Source organism: Mustela erminea, chromosome 6 (assembly GCF_009829155.1).
Source record: "Mustela erminea isolate mMusErm1 chromosome 6, mMusErm1.Pri, whole genome shotgun sequence".
NCBI lineage: Eukaryota > Metazoa > Chordata > Mammalia > Carnivora > Mustelidae > Mustela > Mustela erminea.
Window position 1 is genome coordinate 122,019,822 of NC_045619.1, and position 27,204 is coordinate 122,047,025.

The following is a 27,204-nucleotide window of genomic DNA, read 5'->3' on the forward strand; positions in this document are numbered from 1 at the left end:
TATTAATTTCTATTTTGCTTATTTCTGCCTTAAACTCTATTATTTCCTTCCTTCTCCTGGCTTTGGGTTTTGTTTATTTTTCTTTTTCTTGTGCCATTAAGTGTAAGATTTAGCTATTTACATGAGATTTTTTCATTCTTCTTGAGGTAGGCCAATAAAATTATAAAATTATTTAAATTATTAAAGTATTAAATATTAATATTAATTATTTAAATTATTAAAGTTATAAAATTCCCAATTAGAACAGCTTTTGTTGCATCTCAGAGATTTTGGACCATTCTGTTTTCATTTTTTTTTTTTTTAAGATTTTATTTATTTACTTGAGAGAGAGACAGTGAGAGAGAGCATGAACGAGGAGAAGGTCAGAGAGAGAAGCAGACTCCCCATGGAGCTGGGAGCCCGATGCGGGACTCGATCCCGGGACTCCAAGATCATGACCTGAGCCGAAGGCAGTCGTCCAACCAACTGAGCCACCCAGGCGTCCCTCTGTTTTCATTTTTAGTTGCTTCCTTGTATTTTTTAAAATTTCCTCTTTGATTTCTTGGTTGAACCATTCATTGTGTGATAGCGTGTTATTTAATCTCCATGCTTTTTGCTTTTTCTAGATTTCTTCTTGTTATTGGTTTCTAGTTTCATAGAATTGTGTTCAGAAAAGATGCATGGTATGACTTCTCTGTTTTTTAATTTTCTGAGACCTCTTTAGTGATTATATGTAATCCACTTGACAGAATGTTCCATGTGCACTTGCAAGTACTATATATTCTGCTATTTTAGTATAGAATGTTCTGAATAGATGTTAGATCCTGCTGGTTCAGTATGTCAATCAAAATCACTATTGTTGATTTTCTGTTTGGACCATCTGTCCATTCAGGTAAGTAGGGTGCTACAGTCCCCTACTATTTTTGTATTGCTATCAATTACTTCCTTTACATTTATTATTAATAATATTATGTATTTGGGTGCTACGATGTTGGGTGGATAAATATTTACAACTCTTATATCATCTTGTTGGATTGCCCCTTAATGATTTTTCAGTGTCCTTCTTTATCTTTTGTCACAGTCTCTGTTTTAAAGTCATTTTAGAACATCTCAGTGGCTCAGTCAGTTAAACTTCTGCCTTCATCACAGGTCATGATCTCAGGGTCCCACACTGGGCTTCCCTCTCCACAGAGAGTCTGTTTTATCCTCTGCCCTTCCTCCCACTCATTCTCTCTCTCCCTCAAATAAGTAAATAAAATCTTTAAAAAAAAAAATTTTATCTGAAATAAGTATTGCTCCCTAGACTTTTTTTTCAAATCCATTCGCATGATAAATGTTTCTTCATTCCTTCACTTTCGATCTGCTTGTGTTATTTAGGTCTGAAATGACTCTCTCATAGGCAGCATATATATGGGTCTTGCTTTCTCATTCATTCTATCATCCTTTCAACTGCAGCATTTTGTCCATTTACATTCAAACTAATTATTGATATGTGTATTTATAGCCATTTTGCTACTCACTTTATGGTTGTTTTTGTAGTTCTTCTCTGTTCTTCTTTTCTCTTACTCTCTTCTCACATTTAGTTGACTTTCTTTAGCAATAAGATTTCTTTCCCTTCATTCTTTGCATATCTATTACTGATTTTTGATTTGCGGTTACCATTCATTATATATATAATGTGTTCTATATATAACAGTCTATATTAAGTTGGTGGTTGCTCAAGTTTGAGCCCTTTCTTTACTCTTTTCCCTGCCCTCACATTTTAGGTATATGGTGTCTTACTTTATATCCTTTTATTTTGTGAGTCCTTTGAATGATTTTTATAGATATACTTATTTTTATTGCTTTTGTGCTTCCTAGTTTTCTTACTATTACTTATGGTTTTTCCTTGCCAAGCAGAGAGTTCCCTTTAACATTTCTGGTAAGATTGGTTTAGTGGTCATGGATTCCTTTAATTTTTGTATGTTGGGGAAACATTCTCTCTCTTTCCATTCTGAATGGTAACCTTGCTGGATAGAGTATTTTTGGTTGCAGTTTTTTTTTTTTTCTTTCAGCATTTTGAATATGTAGTGTCACTTTCTTCTGGACTACAAAGTTTCTGCTGAAAAATTAACTAATAGCTTTTTGGTTTCCTTTGTATGTAACTGTTTTCTTATTTCTCTGTTGGTCTTAGAATTCTCTCTTTACCACTACTTTTTGCCATTTTAGTTACTATGTGTCTTGGTGTCTTGGTGTGGACCTCCCTGAGTTGATTTTGTTGGGGGGGTCCTTGTGCTTCCTGGGTTTAGATTTCTTTTTCCTTCCCCAGATTTGAGAATTTTTCAGTAATTATTTCTCCAAATAAGTTTTCTACCCCCCTTTCTTTCTCTTCTCCTTCTGAAAGCATTATGATGCAAATGTTATCACAATCGATGATGTTGTTGGGTTCCCTAAGTATGTTTTCATTTTGAAAAAAATTTTTTTTCCTCTCAGCTATTGAACTTGATTGCATTACTCTGTCTTCCAGGTCAGTGATCCATTCTCTCTTTTCTCTAGTCTACTATTAACTCCATCTGGTGTGGTTTTAATTTCATTTATTGATTTCTTCATCTATTTTTTTTCTTTTTTGAGAAGGAGAGAGAGAAGGAGGGGAGGGGCAGAGGGGAATGGAGAGAGAGAGAATCTAAAGCAGGCTCCACACCTAACTCAGAGACTGACACAGGCCTGATCTTACAACCCTCAGATCATGACCTGACCTGAAATCAAGAGTCAGACCCTTAACCAACTGAGCCACCCAGGTGCCCCTCTGATGGGTTCTTTTATGTTTTCTATCTCTTTCTTAAGGGCTACACTGATGTCCTTCACTCTTTTCTCAAGTCTTTTGAGTGTCTTTATGACTATAACTTTAAATTCCCTATCAGGCATATTATTTATCTCCATTTTGCTTAGGTCTCTTGTGATTTTGTCCTCTAGGTTATAGAGGTAGTCATCCATATTTTCTTCCAATATTTGCATGTTATCATTTATGATTCATTTTGGATTAATTATGGTATATGCTGTGAGGAATAAATCTCCTTTATTGTTTCTATATGGCCACCCTTTTTTTAAATACATCTTATTTTAAATGCAGTGGAAATTATTTCCTCCACTGATTTGAGATTCCTCTTCTATATAATACATTGACAAATGTAATCAAATATATTTCTATTTCCTATTCTGTTGGTCAACTTATCTATTTATGGGCCAGTATCATACTCTCTTACTTACAGTTTTACTTATAATTAGTATACTAGTATATAATATTTAAAATATTAGTATATTTCAATGTCTGATAGAGCTAGCCTTCTTCATTGCTCTTCTTTTCAGCATATTCCTGGCTTGTTTTTACTTCCTAACAGACATCACCAAAATGTCAAGCTGGAAAGAAAAACATTGTGATAATTTATTGTGATGTGTATACACACACATATAAAATAACTTAGAGAGAAAATGACATTTATAAGATATTACATCTTATATATATGAATATATGTCTCCATTGCTCATGCGTACAGGTGTGTTTTTTTGGAGTTCTTTATTATTTTACTCATAGGTTTTAGACATTTTCTGTTATATTTGTATTTAGGCTTTTAGCTTTCTTTTGGCTGTCTTCGATGGGGTCTTTTCTTAAATTATATTTTCTAACTTGTCTTTGTGTATACAAAGGGTTTTATTTCTATGGACTAATTTTATAACCTGTTCCATCATTAAATCTTTTATTTTATTTTTGCATTGTTTAGAGTTTTCAGGTATATAAAACCATACCATCTTTAAATAGATAATCTATAAACTGGCAACCATACCACAGTAGTATTAGTAAACAAAGTCAGCTTGTCTCTGCAATCTTAGACCCCTTTTATTTCCTTTATTATTTCTGCATGAACAAACCCTTAAAAAGAAAATAATTGTATTGACTTAATCAAAGGAAATAGTTATGTATAGTTATAGTTAATCTACTAAGGATGTCTATAGTCCCTCAAAAAATAAATTTCCTAAGGATTAGGCCAGTTCTATTTTTTGTTTGCATTTTTATAGAGGCCATCTAGAAAAAGAAATAGTTGACTCGAGAGAAGGTATCCCTTTGGAGGAACTTCCCTTTGTATCATCCTTAGGAGATAAAAATGGTGGGAACTTCTTTGTAAGGCTGATATAGCTCCAAAGCTTAGTGTAAATCTTGTGAGGCAATCAATACTCACATGAAGTATAAATGTTCTTTTATTATTGTCCAGAGTAACATCTTGATTTTTCATTGGAACCAAATTTATTTAGCAGAATATCTGTACAGTGGCCGTAAGAAATTGTGATGATCCTGAGATTGACTTATCTTTATTCTATGTGACACCAGATTTTGTGTGAAATTTCTAGAACTAGACCAGCTCCTCAACATTCTCTGGACCAAAAGTACCTGTATCAGAAAAGGTAAAATCCATCAACTTCAAAGGACACAAACCAACCTAACAATCTATGATTGGGGTCACCCTAATCTCTCTGTATCCATGGGCCAAGAGTCAAATGATGGTTCAGCTTCCTGGGATGAGGTATGGTCATTATTCTTATACCATCTGATGTTACTGTTAAAGTTGTGAAAGTTCTGTAAGAGTTGCGGAAAATTTAAAGGATAATGTGTATTTCCTGTGTATGTGTATTTATAATGTGTATTTTAAATGTAAAAATATTCTATTTCTACAGAGTGGCCATGGGTTTTTTCTTCTATAAATAGATCTCTATGGACATAAACATGAGCCCAAGATAGGCAAGAAAAACATATATAGTGTATGTGTGTGTATATCTGCATTGTCTCATATATATCTTTTCCCACTTGTGTCTGTATTAAATGAGTGAGTAATTAATTCAGTAAACATACTGAGCATTTACTACCTGCAAGTCACCATCACAGGCATTAGGGATACAAGGCTGAACAAAAATAGGAACAATTCCTTTGTCACTTATGGGATAGTAGGAGGATATAGACATTACATATATATTCACAATGATGAATGAATGCTTTAAACATAGTTTAGGTTATGAAGAGATTACTTTGAGCCATGACTAACAGAAATATCTATACAGTAAGTTGTGAAAGATATATTTCTCTTTTTGAGAAAAAGTGATAAATATGTTTATAAACATATTTATATCTGTTATTTCCTTAAGTCGTGCTCTAAAGAACATTCGCTAGCCTATCTTAATGTTTCTTGAAAAGGGGTGCTATGGTCCAATTTGTTTTGGAAATATTAGATATACATATTGCTTTGTAGCATATTAAGTTATCTGGGGAAGTCCTTTAGCAAATAAACTTCTTTTATCTAATTGAATCCAACACTTCTCAAACTTTGACTACGGCATTCTTCACTCTAACCATTTGAAATCCTAATAAATTGATGTTCCACAAACATGACTTATGTTTATTGAGTATGTACTTTGTATTAGATGTGGCACTATTTCACCTGCATTGCCTCATTTAATTATTATCACAACTCTATGAGGTTAGGTATATTATTACATACTACAGATGAAAAAGTTGAGACATGGAACTAACAAATGATTGCTTCAGTTCACAGAAACTAGGATATGCACATAGGTTGTCTAATAACATATTCTGTGCTCTTAGCAGCTGTGCTATTGTTTGGGAAATGTTGATTTAAATAAAACTATTTTTGTTATTTGTATATTAGGTGAGCAAGGTACCGTCTGTACCTTAAAAGGGCAAGATCCCTTATAGATTCTTAACAATGCAGAATGTTGTTCCTGTGAGTTATAGATACATGACTGGGCAGTATCATACATTCCCTCCCCAACCCCAACCCCCAAGAGTTTGTATCTTTTAATCCCCATCATCTATTTGCTCATTTCCCCAACCCTCCCCTCTGGCAGCCACTGGTTGGTTCTCCATGTTTATGATTCTGTTTCCCTTTCTTGTTGTTGTTTGCTTATTTTGTTTTTTAGACAAAAACAGATTATTAATTAGAATATTAGATATTTTTTAAAGTAGATTTCTGTTACTTCTGTATATATGTATATCATAAGATATGTATATATAAGATATAAAGACCTGTATTAAATTTGATTCTTTCAAACTCATAGTAATTGTATTCAGCTCATAGTGAAGAGAGCTGATGCTTATGTTAATCTTTGCTAAGTAGATTTCTTCAGGGCTGGCTTTTAGGAATGGAGCAAATTTGCCTAATGAGGCCTTATCTTTATAAAGAATGAAAATTGTTTCTTAAAATTTAGGAACTACCTACTTAAGGCATGTGACCTCTAAAATCAGTAATAGTCATTTCCTGTGCTAACAATGCAAATGGTTCTTCTCTGTCCCAACCTGTCCCTTTCCTCGTGACTCTTGACAGGACCCTATGACAGAGAAGATCTGAAGATCCTGCCTATGTTATTTAGACCAGAGATCCTCAAAGTGTTATACCCGGGAACTTCTTGGAAATGCAAATTCTCGGGTCCCAGCCCAGCATCTGCTGAATCATAAACTCTGAGAGTAGGACCCTGCAGTCTGTCTTATAACAAGCCCTCCAAGTGATTCTCAGAATTAGAGATCTTGAGCCACTGCTTTAGAATATGTTTGTAAAGTTATCATAGATGTCTGATGATATCAAAGCAAGGATACCCATATACTGAAGTTTTATGCGAAGGCATAAAGATATTTTAAAGGTTATTGGCTGGATAATCTAAATTTTCATTTGATTTTGTTCTTTAATAAAAATATTTGGGGTTTCAGATTTATAGAATATAATGAATCACCATTAAGGACATTTGTGTTAGTGATTTCAGAAGAAATGTAAAACAAACAAATGACCTAAATAGCACAGGAATGGCACGTAAAGATCAAGGGCACAGAAGCTTATAGAAAGCTTCTGTGAAACTCTAGGAGAAGGTAGTCTAAGACCAGAACGATTCAATTTCTTGGCATTTAGCTGGTGAAAGATGAGTATCGTTCTGTTCATGTTTGTCTCCCATTGCTTTACTTACCAATCCTGCCCTCCTCAATGAGAATGCTCGTTCCAAAGGATTCATCATCGAAAGTCTGTGGCCAGTTTCCCTTTGTTGTTGTCAGTACATCTAATGGTGAAGCAATTATATTCTCTTAGTAACACGGTACAAGAGAGAAGTTGTCTTTGGCACAAATTACTTTGACAAAGGGAAAAAGAAAAACCCAAGTTTAGCTTTCTGTTGTTGCTTTCCCTAGTAGAAACCTTCTGGAGTCTGGCCCGGTCCTTTTCTGAGAAATGCCTTCCTCACCCACAGGCGTGAGGCTGGCAGCCATGTCTGGACAGTCTGATCCCACCTCCTATCTCGTGGGCAAAACCGATTGAACCAGAGGGATGCCTGAGCCCAGAAAGCACATCTGTGGCTTTGCTGAAGCAATCAGATCTCTGTCAGGACTTGCAGACTCAACTCCGTCTTGGGTTTGTGGGCTGAGAGGTCACTTCAGAGTTGGGATTTATATGGTCGTGTGTTTACTAAAGGAGAGAACACTGGACCGCAAAAGGAAATAGATACATGCAGCGGGAAACAGAAAGGAGAAAACACTTGGCCCCAATGAGACAGAGACAGAAACATCTTTGCTTCTCATCTTCCAGCTTCAAGTTGAGTTCTGCCTGAGTTCTACCTTTTCAATCTCTGAGATCCTTAGTGTCCTGCCAACACAACCTCCCCTTGGTTCTCACTGATTTGAGTGGGCTCTCTTCCCTGCAACCACACATTTCCTGATCAAGATAAAACATTTTTTACTCATGGACTCATCCCCCCAAAAATGTATGTGGGGAAAACTCAGCAACTATGTCATCATTTTCTGATCAGCAGTCTTTGTTAAAAAACCCCTGCATTCTCCAGCAGGGCAAATCCCACAAGCCTCGCAAAGCTCTGGTTTTCTTCAGAAGACCTTACTGATTGTGACTAAAGCTCACAAAGTCATTGCACTAGGGTTTGATTTCACCATCTGTGCTGCTGGAACTATATACACATTAAAATTTTAAATGCAATTTTTGATACAGAAAATCAGCCCTGAACACTCCTGAAATGCACAAATTCCCTCTGGCAGTTTTGAGAGACCTGTTGGATTGTTTGTTTGCCTATAATCCTTATCTGTCAGTGAATATGCCTACATTTGCTGTAGAAAAACAGCAAAGATAGAGATAAGCAGCAGCAGCAGCAGCAGGGAATCGTAATGATTTCAATTGTTTTTGGGGAAAAGGGAGGTCAGTTCCAAAGGTATCCATATTATTTAGTGTTTACACTCCCACTGGTTGACACAGCATTCACCTTTTAAAATATTTACTTTTATTACTTTTGAAAATACATGTTGGCTACACAGGCTTTTTCAATCAGAGAATATTAAAGACAATGATCTCATTCCCTCAGAGCTCCTGTTTATCATACAAAATCTTGACTCTGTCGAGACAAAGCCACCATCCACACTGAGAAGAAAAAAAAAAAAAAGGCATCAAGGATTTTAAACTGCTGGTTAGAAAACCATTTGACACATTATAAAATCCAGCGCACATTTTCAGGAAAGAAAAAAGGGTGCAAAACTCATACTATATCGTACTCAAAACGAAAGTGAGATACAGCTGACTTTGATCAGAGGTTGCAAATAATCCTTGCAATTGATCAGAGGTTGAAAATAATCCTCGCAAATTATGTACGCATGAGAAGATTGCAGGGGGGAACATGCAGTCATGGCTCCTTGTGTCTTTTTTACCCATTCCGTTGAGCTCTGACTTCTCAGGAATGACAACTGATGGGAAATTTGTTTGTCGAGATTACTAACGATGTTCTTTCCGTAGTCTTGCTTTTCTGCAGGGCAGCTGGCAGAGATATTTGTACAGAACAGCCTTTCACCCATTTCCAAGGAAGACTTCCAACGAATGAGTCCGGGAATCATCCAGCAGTTACTCAGCTGCTCTTGCCAGCTGCCTGAGGACCAAGCAGCAAAGCTGCCACCGACCACTCTGGAGAGTAAGTTGTGGCTCATCCCTGAGAAAGTGAGTGCACATAAGGCAGTGCACGTAATGTTGTGACCGTAGGATACATACTACATACCAGGTGCTGCTCTCAGCATTTTACCTTTCTCAGCTCACTCTATCCTCACAACACTATGAGCTAGATACTGTTATTATCCTCATTTTACAGATAGAAGTTAATTGACTTGACCAAGGACACACACTGGGGTAAGTGAAGTTGGATGTAAACCGGGGCAAGCTGGTCCCAGCACCCTCGTTGTCAGCCACTGTGCTACATTACCTTTCATTGAATAGTTTCTATTTTGTATGTAAGTTACAGAAATTGATTTATTCTCTCTATATGACTCAGGCACGACCAACTTCAAAGTTCCTAGTTGAGAAGTGGCATGGTATAAGAGAAAGAACATGAGTGATGGGATCAGAGATGCAAAGCTGAGTCCTGCCTTCTAGCACCAGCAGCTCCATGATCTTAAGCCCTCTCTTTATCTCCCTGAGCCCTTTTCCCCCCTGCACAGTGGGAAAGCAGTGATATCACACAGCTTACCATCCTTTCACACATCATAACACACCTAAAAAACAAAGGCACGCTGGGGTAAACCAAAGAGCTCCTCTAGGGTAGAAGTGACCGTGGAGAGAGTTGCCAGCCTCCGGATCAGGCTGGCATCCCCAGGAAGTAAAGCCTAGATATTTGCACTCACCTGTATCCCACTGGATCACTGCAGTAAGTGAACTCCACGATAAGGCTTCCTAGGGTAGCTGGAAGTTTCAAACGGGGCAATGTGTACAAAAATGTGTTCTGCACCCGAAAGTCACTGTATATGTAAAAGAAAAAGAAATTGTAGTCCAAAACATCCATGATGGGTAGCAAAAATGTGACAGTTAACATATGCATGCTTTAAGTATTACCAGTGATCAGAGGGTCTTATGTAGACTTTTTTAGAGTGTTTTCTTTCTCTTTGAGATAGTCTTGCAATGCCCTTCAGGGGTGAACTGTCCAGCTACACACTTCTTTTTTTTTTTTTTTTAAGATTTTATTTATTTATTTGACAGAGATCACAAGTAGGCAGAGAGGCAGGCAGATAGAGAGAGAGAGGAGGAAGGAGGCTCCCCGCTGAGCAGAGAGCCCGATGCGGGGCTCAATCCCAGGACCCTGAGATCATGACCTGAGCTGAAGGCAGAGGCTTTAACCCACTGAGCCACCCAGGCGTCCCCAGCTACACACTTCTAACACAGTGTGAATTTTGCACCTTCAAGTGGCTCTTTGGAAGATTTTATGTGAACAAAAACCTGCCAGACCTAAATATCTAAGATTCCACATTCACCAAAAGGAAAAAAAGCGAATTAAAGCTGAACAACAAAATAATTCAGCACCTGCTGGTCAGTGTTAGCTCAGAAATGGAGAAAGGGGATAGACCATGGAGATCTAGGAGCCTCCATGAGCATATTTACATGCCTACCCCCGGTCACCTTATCTGCTGCATAGGGGACACTGTGAAATAGCTTTGTGAGCTGAAGATCTGTGAGAAATCTTGCTTTCTAACGAACACCTAGACCCTTCTGCGATATGGTCCTCCTGAGAACAATTCAGAGAAATAACACTGACTATAGAACCCAGAAAAGCATTACTGTGTTCAACTTGAACTGTTGCATTATGTAACTTAAGGGAAAGGTAAATAACAGAAAATGTGGGCTGAAGACAGAGGCAGAGGGAGATATTAGGAAGAACAGGGTTTGTTGTGCTGGAATCCGACCCCTAAGCACCATCTGCATGTGGGGTTCCAGGAAAGTGTGTTACAGCCCCCACTAAATTGGGTTTCAGACCTATTCAAGGGAGCTGCTCAAGAATGGCTAGGAATTTAATGATTAGGTCAAGTTCTATTGTAATGTTGGGAAACATTTCTAGAGAACCTGTCTGCAGGCTGCCTGACTCCAGTCAAGATAGCCATGATATCTCTGTGAGGACCTGGGGTGATTAGCAGAGTCCCATGACCACAAATGACAGATGTTAGGGTTTTCAGGCTGTCTTTGCCTCATGAGAGCAGGTGAAATCTGATTCACAGAAGACCAAAACAGATTTCTAAGCTCTCAAGTTAGAAAGGATCCTTTCTCCTCCCAGACCCCATTGTAGTTGTCCTCAGGACAAAGGGGAGAGGAATAGAAGAATCAAAGGACTGGGAACTTTGCCCTTTACCTGGGAAATGCCACATCCTAATTTATCCTTGTGAATGCTCAACATTTGCTGATCTTTTGTAGCCATCATAAAAATGTGGCAACTTTGAACTTTATTAGACATCTTTTGAATGTCTTTAATTATGTATTCAATGGGAAGAATGACATTCCCACATAAGGTCTATTTGTGGAAGAGTGAGATATGAATCTTGGTTATGTATCTCCAGGGATGTTTTTATAACATAGGTATTTTTGTTAAGTCAGAACAAAATAAAACCTCTGAGTGTATGACTGATCCAAACCATTTTCATCATTTAAAAAAAAATTTTAATTGTGGTAAAAAACTGAAATTTGCCTCTTTGGAGAACAGTGTGGAGATTCCTCAAGAAATTAAAAATAGACCCTGCAATTGCACTATGACCCTGCAATTGCACTCCTGGGTATTTACCCCAAAGATACAGTTGTGGTAAAAAGAAGGGCCATCTGTACCCCAATGTTTATAGCAGCAATGGTCACCAAACTGTAGAAAGAACCAAGATGCCCTTCAACGGACAAATGGATAAGGAAGATGTGGTCCATATACACTATGGAGTATTATGCCTCCATCAGAAAGGACGAATACCCAACTTTTGTAGCAACATGGACGGGACTGGAAGAGATTATGCTGAGTGAAATCAGTCAAGCAGAGAGAGTCAATTATCATATGGTTTCACTTATTTGTGGAGCATAACAAATAGCATGGAGGATATGGGGAGATAGAGAGGAGAAGGGAGTTGGGGTAAATTGGAAGGGGAGGTAAACCATGAGAGACTATGGACCCTGAAAAACATTCTGAGGGGTTTTGAAGGGGTGGGGGGGTGAGAGGTTGGGGTACCAGGTGGTGGGCATTATAGAGGGCACGGATTGCATGGAGCACTGGGTGTGGTGCAAAAATAATGAATACTGCTGTGCTGAAAATAAATAAAAAATAAATTTAAAAAATAACCTTAAGAAAAACCCTGAAATTTGAGATGAAGTTCAACCATTCTTAAATGTATAGCTCAGCAGGCAGTATTTTCACATTATTGTGCAATAAATTTCTAGAACTTTCTCATCTTGCAAAACTGTAACTCTGTATTCACTGAACAACAACTGTCTTATAGAGGTTCCCTAGAAGTGAAGGGGTGGTGGTAAGAGGGGGAAAATTAAAATTTGGAAGTTTTTTGCTTCTTTTGAGTACACTGACAACACTTTTAATATTAGACTCCTGTATGATTTAGAACTTATAATTCAATAAAAGTCCTCTTAAAAACAAAGACTATTATCATGTTACCAGCTTGTACAAGAATGACAAGTACAGTAAAGTAGAAGACCAGAATATTTTCTATCTTAACAAATTTTAAGACGGCAGTTTCTTAAAATCTACAATGGGTTTTAATTAATATGATAACTGAATTATTTAACTTCTTATCTGTAGTCACTAAAGGAAATGATGGCTTAATTTTATAATTACCTTCCTTCATTGTTTACAATTTGCCGTGGCTTATTCGTAATTTCTAAATAAGTAGAAGACAGAGTATTTGCTCTGAATATTTGCCACCAAGGAAAACAGTGGCCTGGAAAACTCTTTATCCCCAAATCATTTATACAGTTGGCCCTTGAACAACACAGGTTTAAATGGCACAAATCCACTTATATGCAGATTTTTTATACATATACAATACTGTACTGTAAATGTATTTTCTCTTATGATTCTATTTTCCTTTCTGTTTTTAATTTTTAAATACTCTCCATGCCCAGCATGGGGCTTGAACTCATGACCCTAGAATCAAGAGTCGTTCAACCAACCGAGCCAGCCAAGTGGCCCTCCCATTATTTTCTTAATGACATTTTCTCTTTTCTAACTTGACATTGTTCAGGGGTCAACTGGGCTTGACACTGAAAGCCATTTTTCCCTCTCTTTTCATCTTTTTATCTTTCCTTCTTTGTTTCTTTTCCCCTCATGCATATTTCCTTCTGTTTGAATAATCTTAAAAATTATACTTCCTGAATATTTTTTGAAACTTTAGAAACCTATTTTTTGATAAATTTAGAGGTTATAAAAAATGATTGCAGTAATTTAAAATGTAGGCTGTCCAAATTTTTCTCCCAACCATTACACATTCATTGATCAGTTCTTACTAATGCAAGTACTCATTTTAGACCCTGAGAATAATAATCACTGGACATTATAAATAATTTTGAGAACTTTGGGAAGAAAGTACTCACCTTGTACAGAATCCTAGGTCTTCAATGGCCCCATTGAAGACACACATTTGAAGGCCACACATTGAACAGTGTGCTCCCTCTATAACTCTGCTTCCTTGACTTCAGAAGGTTTAAATGGGATTGGAAGGAAATCACGACCAGTGGATGGCAGCCGATATTGTGGTTTAAAGTGAGAGAAGTTCATTTCTTTGGTGGCGGGAGGTAAGCTAGGTCCTGTAGTGATTTTAGTAAGGGGTAGTTGGGGTCACTTCAAAGCAACAAGGTTAATGGTATAAGTCTTTTCATCCTTTTCCTTAAAGATGAAGACCTTTTACACACTAGAATGTTCATATAACAATTCCATATCTCTACCTGCTGTATTGTAAGATGGGTTTTTCTGGAATTTTGCGGGTTGGGGCATCACTATGAGTGATGAACACTGACCCTTTTGCACTCTCTGTTTGGCTTAGAATATGGCTACAGCACAGCGGCCGTGGCCTTGCTCACGCTGGGTTCCATGCTCGGGACGACGCTGATTCTGTTCCACAGCTGTGAGGAGAACTACAGGCTGATTTTACAGCTGTTTGTGGGTCTGGCCGTCGGGACACTTTCTGGGGATGCTCTGCTCCATCTCATCCCTCAGGTAACTCTTTTCCATTCTCCATGGAGCATTGCTAATTTCCATTTCCATTGAGTCACTGGTGGTGCCGATGCAAAATTTCACAGGGACTTGGCCAGTGTCTTCCTCGGGAGTAAGTATCATTACCCCAAAGCACTTATAGGGGCGAAGAGAGAACCAATCCTTAGACCCGCCACTCATTACTCTTATTTTTGAAATAAACCAAAAAAAGTCATCGGAGGCAGATTCGTCTTAAGAGACATTCAGGAAGTATCCACTAATTATCTGTTAAATAAAAATGAATGGGCTGTAAGAGGTTTGTGCTGACTTTTCTCCAGTTGTCCCTGACACATCAGATCCTTTCTCGGCCTTCTCTGCTGCTCTTTTCCTGCCCCAGAAGATTGTGCCTCCTCCGCTTCCTTACAGGGTGAACTGTTGTTTGGATTCAGCCAATGGGAGGCGCAGCAGAAAAGCCAGGGCAGGAGGAGAGAGTGGCAGGGGTACTTCTTCCCCATGCCTCCTGGCTCTGCACTTGCTCTAGAAGCAGCAGATTACCTATCATACTCCAGCTCCCGTGGGACGCCTCGCTTCCCCCCAACCCCACCTCCCCCTGAGCTGCAGAAACATGAGTTCCAACCTTCGCCCTTTCTGCTCTAGGAGTGGGAATGGATTCCCGGGGTTGCTTGCTTCGGGACATTTCATTATCCCTTGTTCCTCCCCTTGCTGCCTGCATTTGTTGCACCATCAATAAGCTGTCTTCATTTGAACCATCACAATGAATTTATTTTTGCCTAATAATATTTATATTTTCCTTAAGCAAAATATAAGTACCAGGAAGCTGGCTCTTTGCTGAATTCTTCTGAGGCTCTTTATTTGTTCAGAAATGACAGGGCAAAGACCCGAGATGCAAGAGTTAGGGCAGAAGGGGCTCAAGATGAGGTTATTTCTTCCCTCTGAAATCTCTTGGGATGGATAATGATGGGCAAATGAGCCCCCCTCTTGCAAAGCCGGAGATGTTAAAAATTTCCACAGGCCTCTGGCAATTTCCTACAGGGTCACTCTTATTGCTCAGAGGCTCAAAAATGATTAGATGTTCTGAAAAATCACAAAGTGAGCCTTGGAAAATGAAACAAACCATTATTTGTTTTAATTTCCCTTGTAATCTAATTTTCTGGAAATATTTCAGGGCTTATTGGCTGGAGGCAGTGGCCGAGGCCTTTTCCTAGGTCCCTTTAGTCGTTGCAGAGCTACTTACTGCCCAGGATTCTGCAAAAACAGCAAAAGCTTCCTGTCCCTCCCCCAAAGGGGGCATGGGGCTCCTGACAGCAGACGTGGACTTAGGCAGATTGGGGGGCAGTGTGTCAGCTCGTACTGCAGAGACATGTTCCAGAGAAGAGCTTAAAAGATCAGCTAGGTCCCCTGAAGATTGGAAGGCAACTGTTTTATTTGAGAGAAGACCCTTGGATAAAGGTTACTGAGGAAAGGAAGGAGAAGACGCAGTGCAAGTGTTTGGGAAGCTAGAAAATTCAGTGGCCGCACAGAAACAAGAAAAACACACTACTGTTAGGATTTCCTCTTCTCAGCTAGCAAAATGCATTCAACTTAAAGGTCTATATTTTATTCTGAGCTTGTGGGGTTTTCTTCTGTTTTGTTTTGTAACTTTGCCATGTCCATTATTTTAGGAAATAACATCATCATCAATATGAGATGAGTATCCTTTAATATCTTTACCAGAGGGAAAGGTTGAATAACATACACTGGTTTCTAGTTACGTTCATAAACTCAGTGTATATGCTCGGATACATATGCACGCTTACACATGTACTCATAGGCATATGTGCGTACATACCTACACATGCACAAGTATGTATGAACACATATATGTACAGTATGTGTGCATGGAATTTCTTTTTCCTTTTCTTACTTTGGTGATCAGTAACATCCTAAATGTAGAAAACACTGAGCTGTTTCCCAAACTGCCTTCTCCTTGGGAGGGAATATGATACATACTGATTTACCAACTCACAAGAAATCATGAGGTCAACCAATGGGATGAGTCAACTAGAAGAAAATTCCCAATGTGTTTCTTGTATCCTTTTGTTTCCCAGAAAGCTAACAGTATTGCTGGGTATATAGTGTACACTTCGTGGAAGAAGCCACTCAAGCAGATTTCTCATTTATCTGAATATTTCTTAGATTTTCTTTAATTGCAGTGGGCATGGGGGAATAAACCTTGGATGAAATATATCTTTCTCTTTCTTTGGGATATAAAATACATTGATCTGTTATAAAGACTTGCTGGGCAAATAGATATGGATTGAACTCTGGGAGAGGGGACTGAGAATATATGAAATTTTGGTTCTCCCTTCTTTTCTCTTGTACACATGTTGTTTGACCCTGAATAAATCAGATAGTGGATGTACGCATACAGCCAAGAACAGACTGGGCTTTGAATGATTCCAGCAGTTTCATGGGGTTCCCCAGAAGGAAAGGTGAATATATTTAATACTGGACCTATTAAGTAATATTTAAGTCATCAAAAGTTATTTCTTTGTGTCTCCCCCCCACCCCCTTTTTTTAATAAAGGTTCTTGGTTTACATAAGCAGGAAGGCTCAGAGCTTGGACATTTCCATGAAAGCAAAGGGCATCTTTGGAAACTGTTAGGATTAATTGGAGGCATTTATGGATTTTTCTTGATAGAGAAATGTTTCATTCTTCTGATATCACCAAATACCGAGGTATATTTTAAATTTTATTTATCTTTTGCTTTAGAGCTTCATAATACTCATCGTTTATTTCAAAAGTCCTTATTGAAATGTAATTGACATCTTCATAAGGTTCTCTAGGTAAGGGTCGGGGCTCTAATTTCCACAATACACAGATTATTCTGACTGGCAGCTTTCCTGTAATTATGGTTATTAATATTTTTAAACATCCACTGCTGGCCTGTTAAGGTACTTGTTAAAACCCGCTATTTGACCTTTGTAGCTAGTTCAGAAACAGGAGACTATTTCATGTCTGGGAATGAAGGGACCCAAAGGCCTAGCTACTAATCAGCATTTGGATGTCTTTCCTAACCCAAAACAAATAAACATGCAGACAAAAACTTAGAAAATTCACAAAATTACCCATCATTTTCTATCCTTTAAAAGCATTTAAAATTATAACAACAAGGAGCTCAGAAATGGGATTTGTGGCAGATCATCCTTTTTTTTTTTTCCAGCTGAATAATTGCATCCATTGTGTCTGTATTTGATCAGTTTCTGCATCTGTGATGAAACACAAAATGCAGTATGGTTTTTTAATGGATTCGTTTTGCTCTTACACATTATCCCATCAGCCAATAGATTAACTGGTGCGATGGTTAAAAAGGTAAATGTGTGCAAACAGCTCTAGGAGACCAAAATAAAGCAAATTCTCTTTACAAGGTCCTGGGCCTCTATTGTCCCATGTGGTTTTCCACTTATTTTCTGGCCTTCTCCTTGTTCACATAATTTATAACGTCTCTTCAGTCTTTTAAAATATCAAACACTTGTTTATTATTATCCCTAAATTTATCTGAGATTCAGATTCTGTGCATCAAAAAATAAGATGGTTTTATGGGTGAGCAGAGGGATGATGGGTGGTAACACGCTTACAGTCTGATGTTAAGGATCTTGCGAGTGAGTTTCTGAGCGATCACATTACGGTTCTTTCAGCTTTTTTATTTGAAACTTATCACCGTAAATAAAATACTGTTGAAATGTGGTTTGTTTTGTTTTGTTTTGTTTTGTTTTGTTTTAATGAAGCAGGTTTTTTCTTTGTCCTGGAGCCCAAGCGAAGATGCTATAATAATTCAGAAATTAGGAATACTAGCTTTGATCACAGTCCCGACCCTTGTATGTTCAACAACTTTACCTCCACAGAAGGGATTCTCATCTCAATAAGCACAAAAGACAATAAGAGATCCTCTTTGTCCACAACAGATTAGCATTGTCAGCTTGGGAAAATTAAATGACAAAGTCAACATATTAACCTGTGTGTAATGATTAGAAATTTAACCAGGATAGAAATGAGTGCAATAAAGTCTGGCCATCCAAAAATGTCTAGAACTTATTCAGATTGTCCTTAGACCTGCCAGGGAACTTAAAATGAGTTTTAAGAACAGAATTTCAAGGCACCTGGGTGGCTCAGTGAGTTAAAGCCTCTGCCTTCGGCTCAGGTCATGATCCCAGGGTTCTGGGATGGAGTCCCACATCGGGCTCTCTGCTCAGTGGGGAGCCTGCTCCCCCCTCCGACCCTGCCGCCCCTCTGCCTACTTGTGATCTTTGTCTGTCAAATAAATAAATAAAATCTTTTTTTGAAAAAAAGAACAGAATTTCAAGATTCACTCTATTGAGTAAAATAAAGATGAATGCAAATGTTTCAGAAGATAACAGTGCTTTAGTGGATGAATACATTTCTGAAGATATTAATTTCATAGTTACGGTGTAATATAGTTTCAGTTATCATCATTTGGTATCCCCATCAGAAAGAAAGCAAAATTTAATTTTGTAGTAAATATGATTTGGGGGTAAATTCAAAAGACAATATAAAAATTACCACCACTCAATTTTAATATCATAACTAGACATTTAAAGTTTCATTCTTAAGGCATTTGGAATATGAATGATGTTTCAGAGCAGTCCTGTGCTTCTCCAAGATGAGACATTTTAGCAAGTATTTTTCAGGATGAAATTCTCTTAGTGCTTTTTTTTTTTTTTTAAGATTTTATTTATTTATTTGACAGACAGAGATCACAAGTAGGCAGAGAGGCAGGCAGAGAGTGGAGGAAGCAGGCTCCCTGCAGAGCAGAGAGCCCGATGTGGGGCTTGATCCCAGGACCCTGAAATCATGACCTGAGTCCAAGGCAGAGGCTTTAACCCATGGAGCCACCCAGGTGCCTGTTCCGCACGCGCGCCACCTACCACTTTGGCCAATAAGCGCAGTATTAAATAGAACCATGAAACTGACAGAGGCTGCACCTGTGTTCTTCTGGCTTCAGCACTAATTTTAAACCATCCTCATCCAGCAGGGCGTGTCGTTGGTTAATGGGCATGTGGGACATTCCCACCATCTTTCACTCAACTCTGAATTAAGTGACCAGTCAGGCAGAGGCAAATCTGCTTCAACTATCCAGTTGGTAGGTTACTGATCTGAGTTACCTTCTTTCCTTTATTCTTTGATGAACAGCCAAAAATCAGTAGGATAGATAATCAAATTCACTCCTGATTTGCCTTTCTTAACCATGATATGTAGCTTGGAAAACTTTGCTAAGCACCTAAAAGCTGTTTTAAAGAGGAAAAAGCCTTTCCACAAATTCAAATCCTTGCTATATACACCACTCTGAAACACATACAATCAGATGGACATAATATGTATCACAATCATTTTGTTTACAAGTTTTCATAAACAAGTTGACCTTAAGGTTTTCCATCCTGAGTCATCCTTATCCATGACTAGATGGGGCCAAATAAATGTTGAACAAGGAATTAGAGCATCTAAGAGTGGGGTGATCATTTTATATTGCAATGAAGAACGAATTCTGTCCCCTAAGATGTTTTATAGTAAGTGGTTTCTGTTACATTGAGTTTTCCAGAATAAATATTCCAGGAGAAACTTCAAAATACAACCTCCAATTGGGTTTAAAACAATGTTCCCACTCTCATTCTTAAAGTAACAAGAAAAGGGACAGGAAAAAATATGAAAGTAACAAATAGTAGAAAACTTGCCTCCTCTGACCATGGCCTTGGGGGAAGTGTTTATAGTTCAAGGATAAATTCCTAATCTAGAGATAAGGGTGCCGAACCTGAGACGTTGCTACAGCAAAGGGAAGTCTGCCGGGAGATTTCGAATCTAGAGCTAACTCAAAGATGAACGAAACCATCCCCTTAAACAAGCAATTTTTAAAAGCCTTACTATGTTTATTGTGTAGATATGTCACAGGTGGCTTGGGAGAAGGTAATTTCAGGCTGACATTAGTTTTAAAATCACTTTCAGGCTGACTTTATCCCTTCCGTTTCAGTGAAGGGTTTCAGAATTCCAAGATGCATTTGAGTAAATCTCTGATGCTAACTTAGTGAGTTTTAAACTCTTTAAATAAGCTAGCTCACTAAGAAGATATTCCTTTTGTTATTTTAGCTGCAGGATCGCCCTTAAGTGAATAAAAATAGTATGAGCTTTTAGGGTTGTTTGGTTCAATTTCCCAGTTTTTCAGGAAGGAAGGGGGCTCATAATTCTCTCCAATCAAGGAGTCCTGGATGCTTGCCTCTAAATTCCTTTACACAGTATATGGCTTTTGGGGGGAAAAAAAATTCTAGAATAAATATTTGAACTCCTGTCTTTTAGTAGAACTGTAGAACTTTTTAATTTTAATCTGGCTTTTGATACAATGTAAAAAAAAATCATATTGTTTTCTTGTTCACTCTTACCCTATGTCCTTTGGGTCCTACCTTAATTCTCAGCCACTTATCCAAAAATAGCCCATTACTGCATCTTTTGAGTAGCTGCTACTGTTCTAATATGTGACATACAAGTTTACGTTCTCTGTTTCACATTTTTCAATAAGATGCTTATGCCTTACATTAAATTTGTCTCAAAGTTTTTTTGGAAGTTTATTTAAGTAATCTCTACACTCAACATGGGGCATGGATTCACGACCCCAAGATGGAGAATCGCACACTCTTCTAATTAAACCAGCCAGGTGCCTTTGAAAGGACGTGGTCAATAGGCAGATGCAGGTTTCCCTCACTACCCAAAAAAAAAAAAAAAAAAAAAAAGAACATTCCTATGAAAACTTTTGTAAGTCAAAATGGTATAAAGAAGCAATTATCATTAATTTACATGGAAGAATGTGTGAGCATTTCCAGACACAAAAAATAATAATCTCTCTTGGGACCTTTTGACACCTTAGGACTCATTTTGCTAACAGGTGTACACAATAAATCGAGTTAAATCACTTAACTCGCTCACAGATACAGGTCAAAGGTCTGGTAGCTTGATGCTGAGAGACTGAGTGCAGTTCCCAGGAAAAGCGCTTGGTGGCGCCGCTCAAGGCTGGGGTGCGTGCTGCCGCTTTCGCCTTGCCACGAAACGGATGCCGAAGGCCATTGGTGCTTTTGACTTTTCTCTGTAAAAGCAAAAAATCCCCTTCTGATTTCTGTCAGTTCCTGAAAACAGGTCCTAGTGTAGGCTTTTCGTAAATGCAAAAGGGGTGTAACATGAGCGTAAGAAAAATACTATGAAAAATATTACGAAAAATATTCTTTCACATCATAGAATGAGAAATTCAAGGCCCTGGGAAGGGAAATGACTTGGCCGAAATTGATCCATGAGTCAATCTCTGAAATGAAGTCAGGTCATCTTAACACAGAAGTCAGTTTCAAAATCTTAGTTTTCTGTCCTATGAAAGAATTTTTTAAAAGAGTAAAATCTCTTTCTTTTGTAAGTCTGTTGTACTTTCTTCATCAGCGAGATTCCTCTACTCTTGGGCAAAACCCCCGGAACAGAGTATTATGTTTTCAGGAATAACGGGAGGCATTGCATAGCTTTGTTCCCTATCCACAATACACAAATGTGCTTTAAGATCAGAAAAGGAATCCTAGACCCACAGTCCACCATACAGAAGTGTCAAACTAGGTCAAGAATCAAGAATCGTTTTCTTTTCTCTACAGCTTTTGGATTTCATAAAGGCTTACATAATTTAAGAGCCTGAATTACAGGCTGTCTCGGTAGCCTCTCGCTCTGTGTGGAAGGGTCTGATGTAGGTAAGAAAGCTATTTTCGTCTAAAGGTACACAGGACAAAAAGTTTGCTTCTAGCCCTTTGTCTTTACCATCTATGCTTGCCTATGAAATTTCAAAGTTCTGATACATCCCAGAATATTCAAATGTTTAAAAATCATCATAACTCTCCAGGTGTTTCAGTTTTACACCAAAATGATGAGCAGTGCTAATCTTTCATCAGTTATTATTATTATTTTTTTTAATTTAAAATAGAAAGGCCCAGAAGATTCACAGGCAGCTGAAATTCCTGTAGGCAGTCTGACGGCCTCCAACAGAAAATGTGAGTACCAATTTTCAACAGTTAAACTTTAAATATAGAAAGTACCACAGAACGGGGTTATGTCTGTTTGAAAATAATGTGAGGAAATCATGTAGATTTCTTCCTGGGTTTGCATTTCACTATTACAGTTTTTATGAGAAAATGTTTAATACTCAATCCTATCGGTCTTTCACACGCACTGAGCATTGACATCAGCTGTACTCCATTCTTTAAAAATGATATTTTCCTAAACTGTTTAAAACTGATCCTCTGGGAATGACAAATGCTGTAAATCCATATGTAGTTATCAAGTCTCCTTTAAAATCCTGAGCACAGCGTATTGTATAGATTTGCAGAATCACTATATTCTGCGTCTGAAACTAATGTAATATGTGTCAACTAAATATCAATTTTAAAAAAATTTGTGTTTACATGATAATTGAGCCTTTTACTTCTTTCTCTATGGGCTGGAGACTTCTGTCACAGTCTACTGAAATTTGGTACAAACGTCTGTCTCATGTGTGATGTTGACCCTGAAACGGTGGAGGTCAAATCAGAGATAACTCATCATTTGGATCTTACTCTACAGCTCACTTGTTCATACAAATCTCAACCAACCTTTTTTCTTTCTGTGCTTTTCCCTATTTCTGAATTTAATGTACCAATTTTGTAGACCACTTTATTCCTTTTGGCTTATGTTTCTGTAATTTTCTGAATTCTTTTGGTCTCTTTCAGTTTTCATCTGTTGTTTCCAAATCTGCCTAGTGGTTCTTACGGATAGGACCCTTTTGTGACACAAGCTTCTCAGTGTTTTAATGTTAAATTGTCATGATTAGTTATTCCCATTCTACTATAACAGATTAGTTACCTCGTAATAGAACTAGCTAACATTATATGCCAGGCACAGTGCTCCACACATCATGGATTATCTTATTTAATACTCCTATGACTGACTAAAGTAAGAACAATTATTATCCCAGTAAAATAAGTGTAGAAACAAGCTGTTTGAGAGGGTAAGTTACTGCCCAGGGTTTCATAGCTAGTAAGCTCCAGTACTAAAACTTACAAATGCTAATAGACCAACAATTTCATGATGGTCATTCATTCATTCATTCATTCATGCATCTGTGTCTTCTTACATTCTTTCATTCATTCAAGAAATGTTTGAAGTTGTGCTGTGTTGGGGGCACCAATGCATGCACTGGAGAGAAAAATAATGGTCTTTATCCCTAGTTTGCAATGTGGCTGGGGATATAGATGCTAAAGGATCAAACACGATTGTAACGGTCACTATTTTAAATGTGTTACATTTATTAACCTTGGTAATTTATTTATTTGATTCAAAATATGTGATTATGTAGTCTGTCTAATTCCGCTTTCAGGACATGGCTAGTAGTACTTTTCCTTCTAAATCTTTAGTTCCAGAAGAGAGTCTAGAATGCCTGGCACCTAGTTGGTCTGCAGTGGGCATCTCTTCACAACCGTTTTTGAAAGAAGGGAAGAGGGGAGAAGGATATACCCCATCACAGTAGAAGTGCTTTGGCAGATACTAGATCAGGGACTAGCGATGGTCCTATTCAAGGATTTTGGAAGCCTCCTATCTTTCCACCTCAGATATCAAGCTTGGCATACAGAACGCACAGTGAACAAATCCAAATTTGATTACTCAACTGCCCTTTTGCCAGGGACCTATTGAATTAGCTTCAAATATTTGATTACTTGTTTCACATTACCTCATTGGTGGAACTCGGCTTGTGTTTCAAAAGACAGGATGTGAACATCCTACCCACAGTCTGATTTAAATAAACGAAAAGTAACATGATACAAGGTCCAGCCCCCGTTTCACCATGTAAAACCTCAGATAAGTTAGAAATGTGGATATGAATATGACTGCCAGGTACATACACAAAGATAAAATATTATTGATAATTCTGTAGTAAGTACATTAGATTACCAAAGGATGCTGGTCTTATCTTCCACTGAATCATGTGTAAATTACCTTAAACACGATATACAGTGCGCTTAAGGGGTTTCTATTATAAATATGTATTTGCCTGGGGCTTGTTACATGTCCGTGATCTGACATTTAAAAACCCGTAATTAGAGGTAATAAAATAATAGAAAACAAAAATAGCCATACTGTTTCTTAGCAGAGTATAAATTGAGTAAAAATTTTCCATTTGAAGATATGCTACTTGTATCAAAACTACCCTAAAATACATGGAAATCACAATGTATTTGCATGCTGCAAAGTTGCCAAACGTATTATTTTAGATTGTTTTATTTCCACAAAGAAGAGCTTTATTTCTGAAAATTGGCAGGAATGGCAAAGTGACCCGGTAGGATTATTAGATTCCGAGAGTTTCTGGGCCATGCCAATAAGAACTCCCTGAATTTGATCATTTGATATTTATTCTGTGTTTATGTGACCATTACCTGAAATTTTCTTATTTTTGATAAAGAATAAAATGTATTAGTAAACCACAAGAAGGATGTAAGTTATCCTACAGGGATAGGTCTAAATAAACATGAATTTCAGAAGCGAAATGCCTGGGACATGTTTTGTAGAGTGGTCACTACATCTGTCTCCTGGCTGATAGCCTGGGCTCTATCTGCCATTTACTCAACTGAGGGTACTTAGTTTATGGTGTGGGATGTGAAATGAGTTGCACTGTATTGTCCAGACAAAGTGGAAAACCATATTATAGCCCAGTGCCCCCATAGTCTTTGACCACATAATAGAAACCAGGAGGTATCCTCTTTCTAGTTTTACTGAGTGTATAATTATTAGAATACTGGGTTCAGTTCTTTTTTTTTTTTTAAAGATTTTATTTATTTATTAGGGAGAGATCACAAGTAGGCAGAGACACAGGCAGAGAGAGGGGGTGGGGAGCAGGACCCCCCGCTGAGCAGAAAGCCCAATGCGGGGCTTGATCATGACCTGAGAGGAAGGCAGAGGCTTAACCCACTGAGCCACCCAGGTGCCCCTGGATTCACTTCTAACAGCAACAACAGCTACTACCTACACTGGTCAAACAGTGCATTAATTAAACAGTAATTAATAAAGTTTTACACAATAGAAATGGATTTGAATAGCTATTCTTATCAAATGGCATCGCTAGGTGGTTTGCTGTGAAAATAAGTGTAATCCTAGGAGTACTTTTTGAATGTATTAGTTGTCCAATTCCATGAGGAGGTTATGCCAAGATACAGTTTTAGGTTTTCAAAAGCAGAAATTCTGTCCGTTAAAACTCTGGCCCCAATTATGATTGAAAATATGATAGTAATTATTTCTGTAACTCTGGACTAATCAGATAATGTATATTATGTAATAGAATCCCATAAAAAAGAGCTTCTCTTCATTTTGTTCGATGTCTGGCAGCTCTAGTCCTGAAGGTTATTTTTTGGAAAGAAAAGGACACTGACTAATTGTTCCAAAGCTGATTTGGGGGCCAGCAGAGTTGTCCTTGGTTTTATGCTGGTCACACCTGGGGTGTGAACAAGATACCTGGGGAAGGCCATGAGTGCCAAACAGAAAGGGAAACTCAATGAGCAAAAAATGGGCAGAAGTGTAACTCAGCCATCTAACACCAAGGACAGTCTGACCCAAAGGAGAGAGTGTTGGAAAACAGCCTCTATTTTAACGACATCCTACGGGGAGGGTCTTAAATTATTTTAAAGTGCTTCACAAAAAATGCCAGTGCAGAGGTCACTCGTGGTATTTTGGAAGGTTATAACAACATTATTTTAATTTTTTCTTTTGGGATAGCTGAACAAAGTGACAGAATTGTGGATGCCATGCATAATTTATCTCGTTACGAGTCAGATCCAGTAGGAAAACAATGATCGTGCAGCCGAATGTGTCAATTACCATATCTGCATCTCTAGTCCTGACTCATTTGAAAAGCTGAACCAACGCAGGGTTGCTTAATTTGACGCGATGTTAAGAATGTCGAGAGAAAATGGGGGAGCTGGTGGTGTGTGAAGGGTTCCGTGACGTGTCTAGGGCCCTGTTCACGCTTCTCACTTTATTTGGTTCTTTAGGCAAAACCATTAGCCTGTTAGCAATAATGATACTGGTTGGGGACAGCCTGCATAATTTCGCGGATGGCCTGGTGATAGGAGCGGCATTCTCATCTTCATCTGAGTCAGGGGCGATCACCACACTTGCTATCTTGTGTCACGAAATTCCACACGAAATGGGTAAGTCAGACGGTAGCATGGCTGTCTCCCACTTGTTGAGAAAGCTAGAGGGTATTTCTAGCTATGGTCTGTAGGCGTCTTTTTCCAACACACAATTGAAAGACGAACACTTTCCATTCATAATCTATTTAAATGGCAAGAAGAAAACAACTGGTCGGAGGAAGCTTCTGTACCTTGGGATAAAATTCACTCTTTATGATGTTTCCCCAGGGCCAGAAGTCACTTGTTTTGGATTCTGGAGAGATCCAAATCTGAGAAAGTCATTTAGAAAAACCTCATTTTAAAGAACTTCGGCAAAGTCTTTAAAATCTGCTTCTTATATGTGGGAAAAACATTAAGTGGAGAACTTTCCCCATCATGTCAGCAAACAGGCCAATGAGATAAAATAACATTTAAATTAAAGCCAAACCATGGTTTCATCAACTTGATTTATATAAAATGTCTAAGACCAAGCATAAAATTGAAATGACAGGCGTCTGCTAGCAGATGCACATAAGGCTCTTTTTCTGGATAATCTTAATAGCCCTTGTAATTCAAATTCTGCCTCCCAGGAAACAAGAGAAGGCAAAATAGACATTTCCGAAAGAGACCCAGAAAGAGCGGGGTGGGGGCTGGCTCCAGGCACACACACGTCCTAAAGAGGGGGCTCTGGGCACTCTCATGGCCCCCCACTGCCAGGTCTACACTTCCCCTTTGGGCCACCCTAACCCCGGTGTTCATTGTCTACTGCCTAAAATCCTGTCAACAACTCATCACCCATCCTTCTTAGAGCAGTTCATCCAAGGATCTTCCTGAATCCATTAAAATGTACCTGGTCTGGGTGCTACATACTGTGGCCTTGCCTTTAGCTATTATAATAAAACCACAGAGGAGTGTGACAGTCTGTGACAGGCCAGCGAATGTGTTTTAAGACCTGTCCTAGGACCGGTTATACCGGTTACACCTCTCTGATCA

The 27,204-nt window shown here is 38.2% G+C and overlaps 1 protein-coding gene across 1 annotated transcript in view; it reads left to right on the forward strand.

Annotated features, from left to right (window-relative positions):
• Nucleotides 1–27,204, forward strand: part of SLC39A12 (solute carrier family 39 member 12) — a 79,924-nt gene that overhangs the window by 26,159 nt on the left and 26,561 nt on the right. Inside the window, exons 7-13 of the mRNA XM_032349535.1 lie at nucleotides 4,363–4,535; nucleotides 8,796–8,967; nucleotides 13,838–14,010; nucleotides 16,573–16,725; nucleotides 19,038–19,148; nucleotides 22,002–22,068; nucleotides 26,092–26,250. Coding sequence (XP_032205426.1) covers nucleotides 4,363–4,535; nucleotides 8,796–8,967; nucleotides 13,838–14,010; nucleotides 16,573–16,725; nucleotides 19,038–19,148; nucleotides 22,002–22,068; nucleotides 26,092–26,250 — 1,008 coding nt within the window. The remainder of the gene's footprint in view (nucleotides 1–4,362; nucleotides 4,536–8,795; nucleotides 8,968–13,837; nucleotides 14,011–16,572; nucleotides 16,726–19,037; nucleotides 19,149–22,001; nucleotides 22,069–26,091; nucleotides 26,251–27,204) is intronic.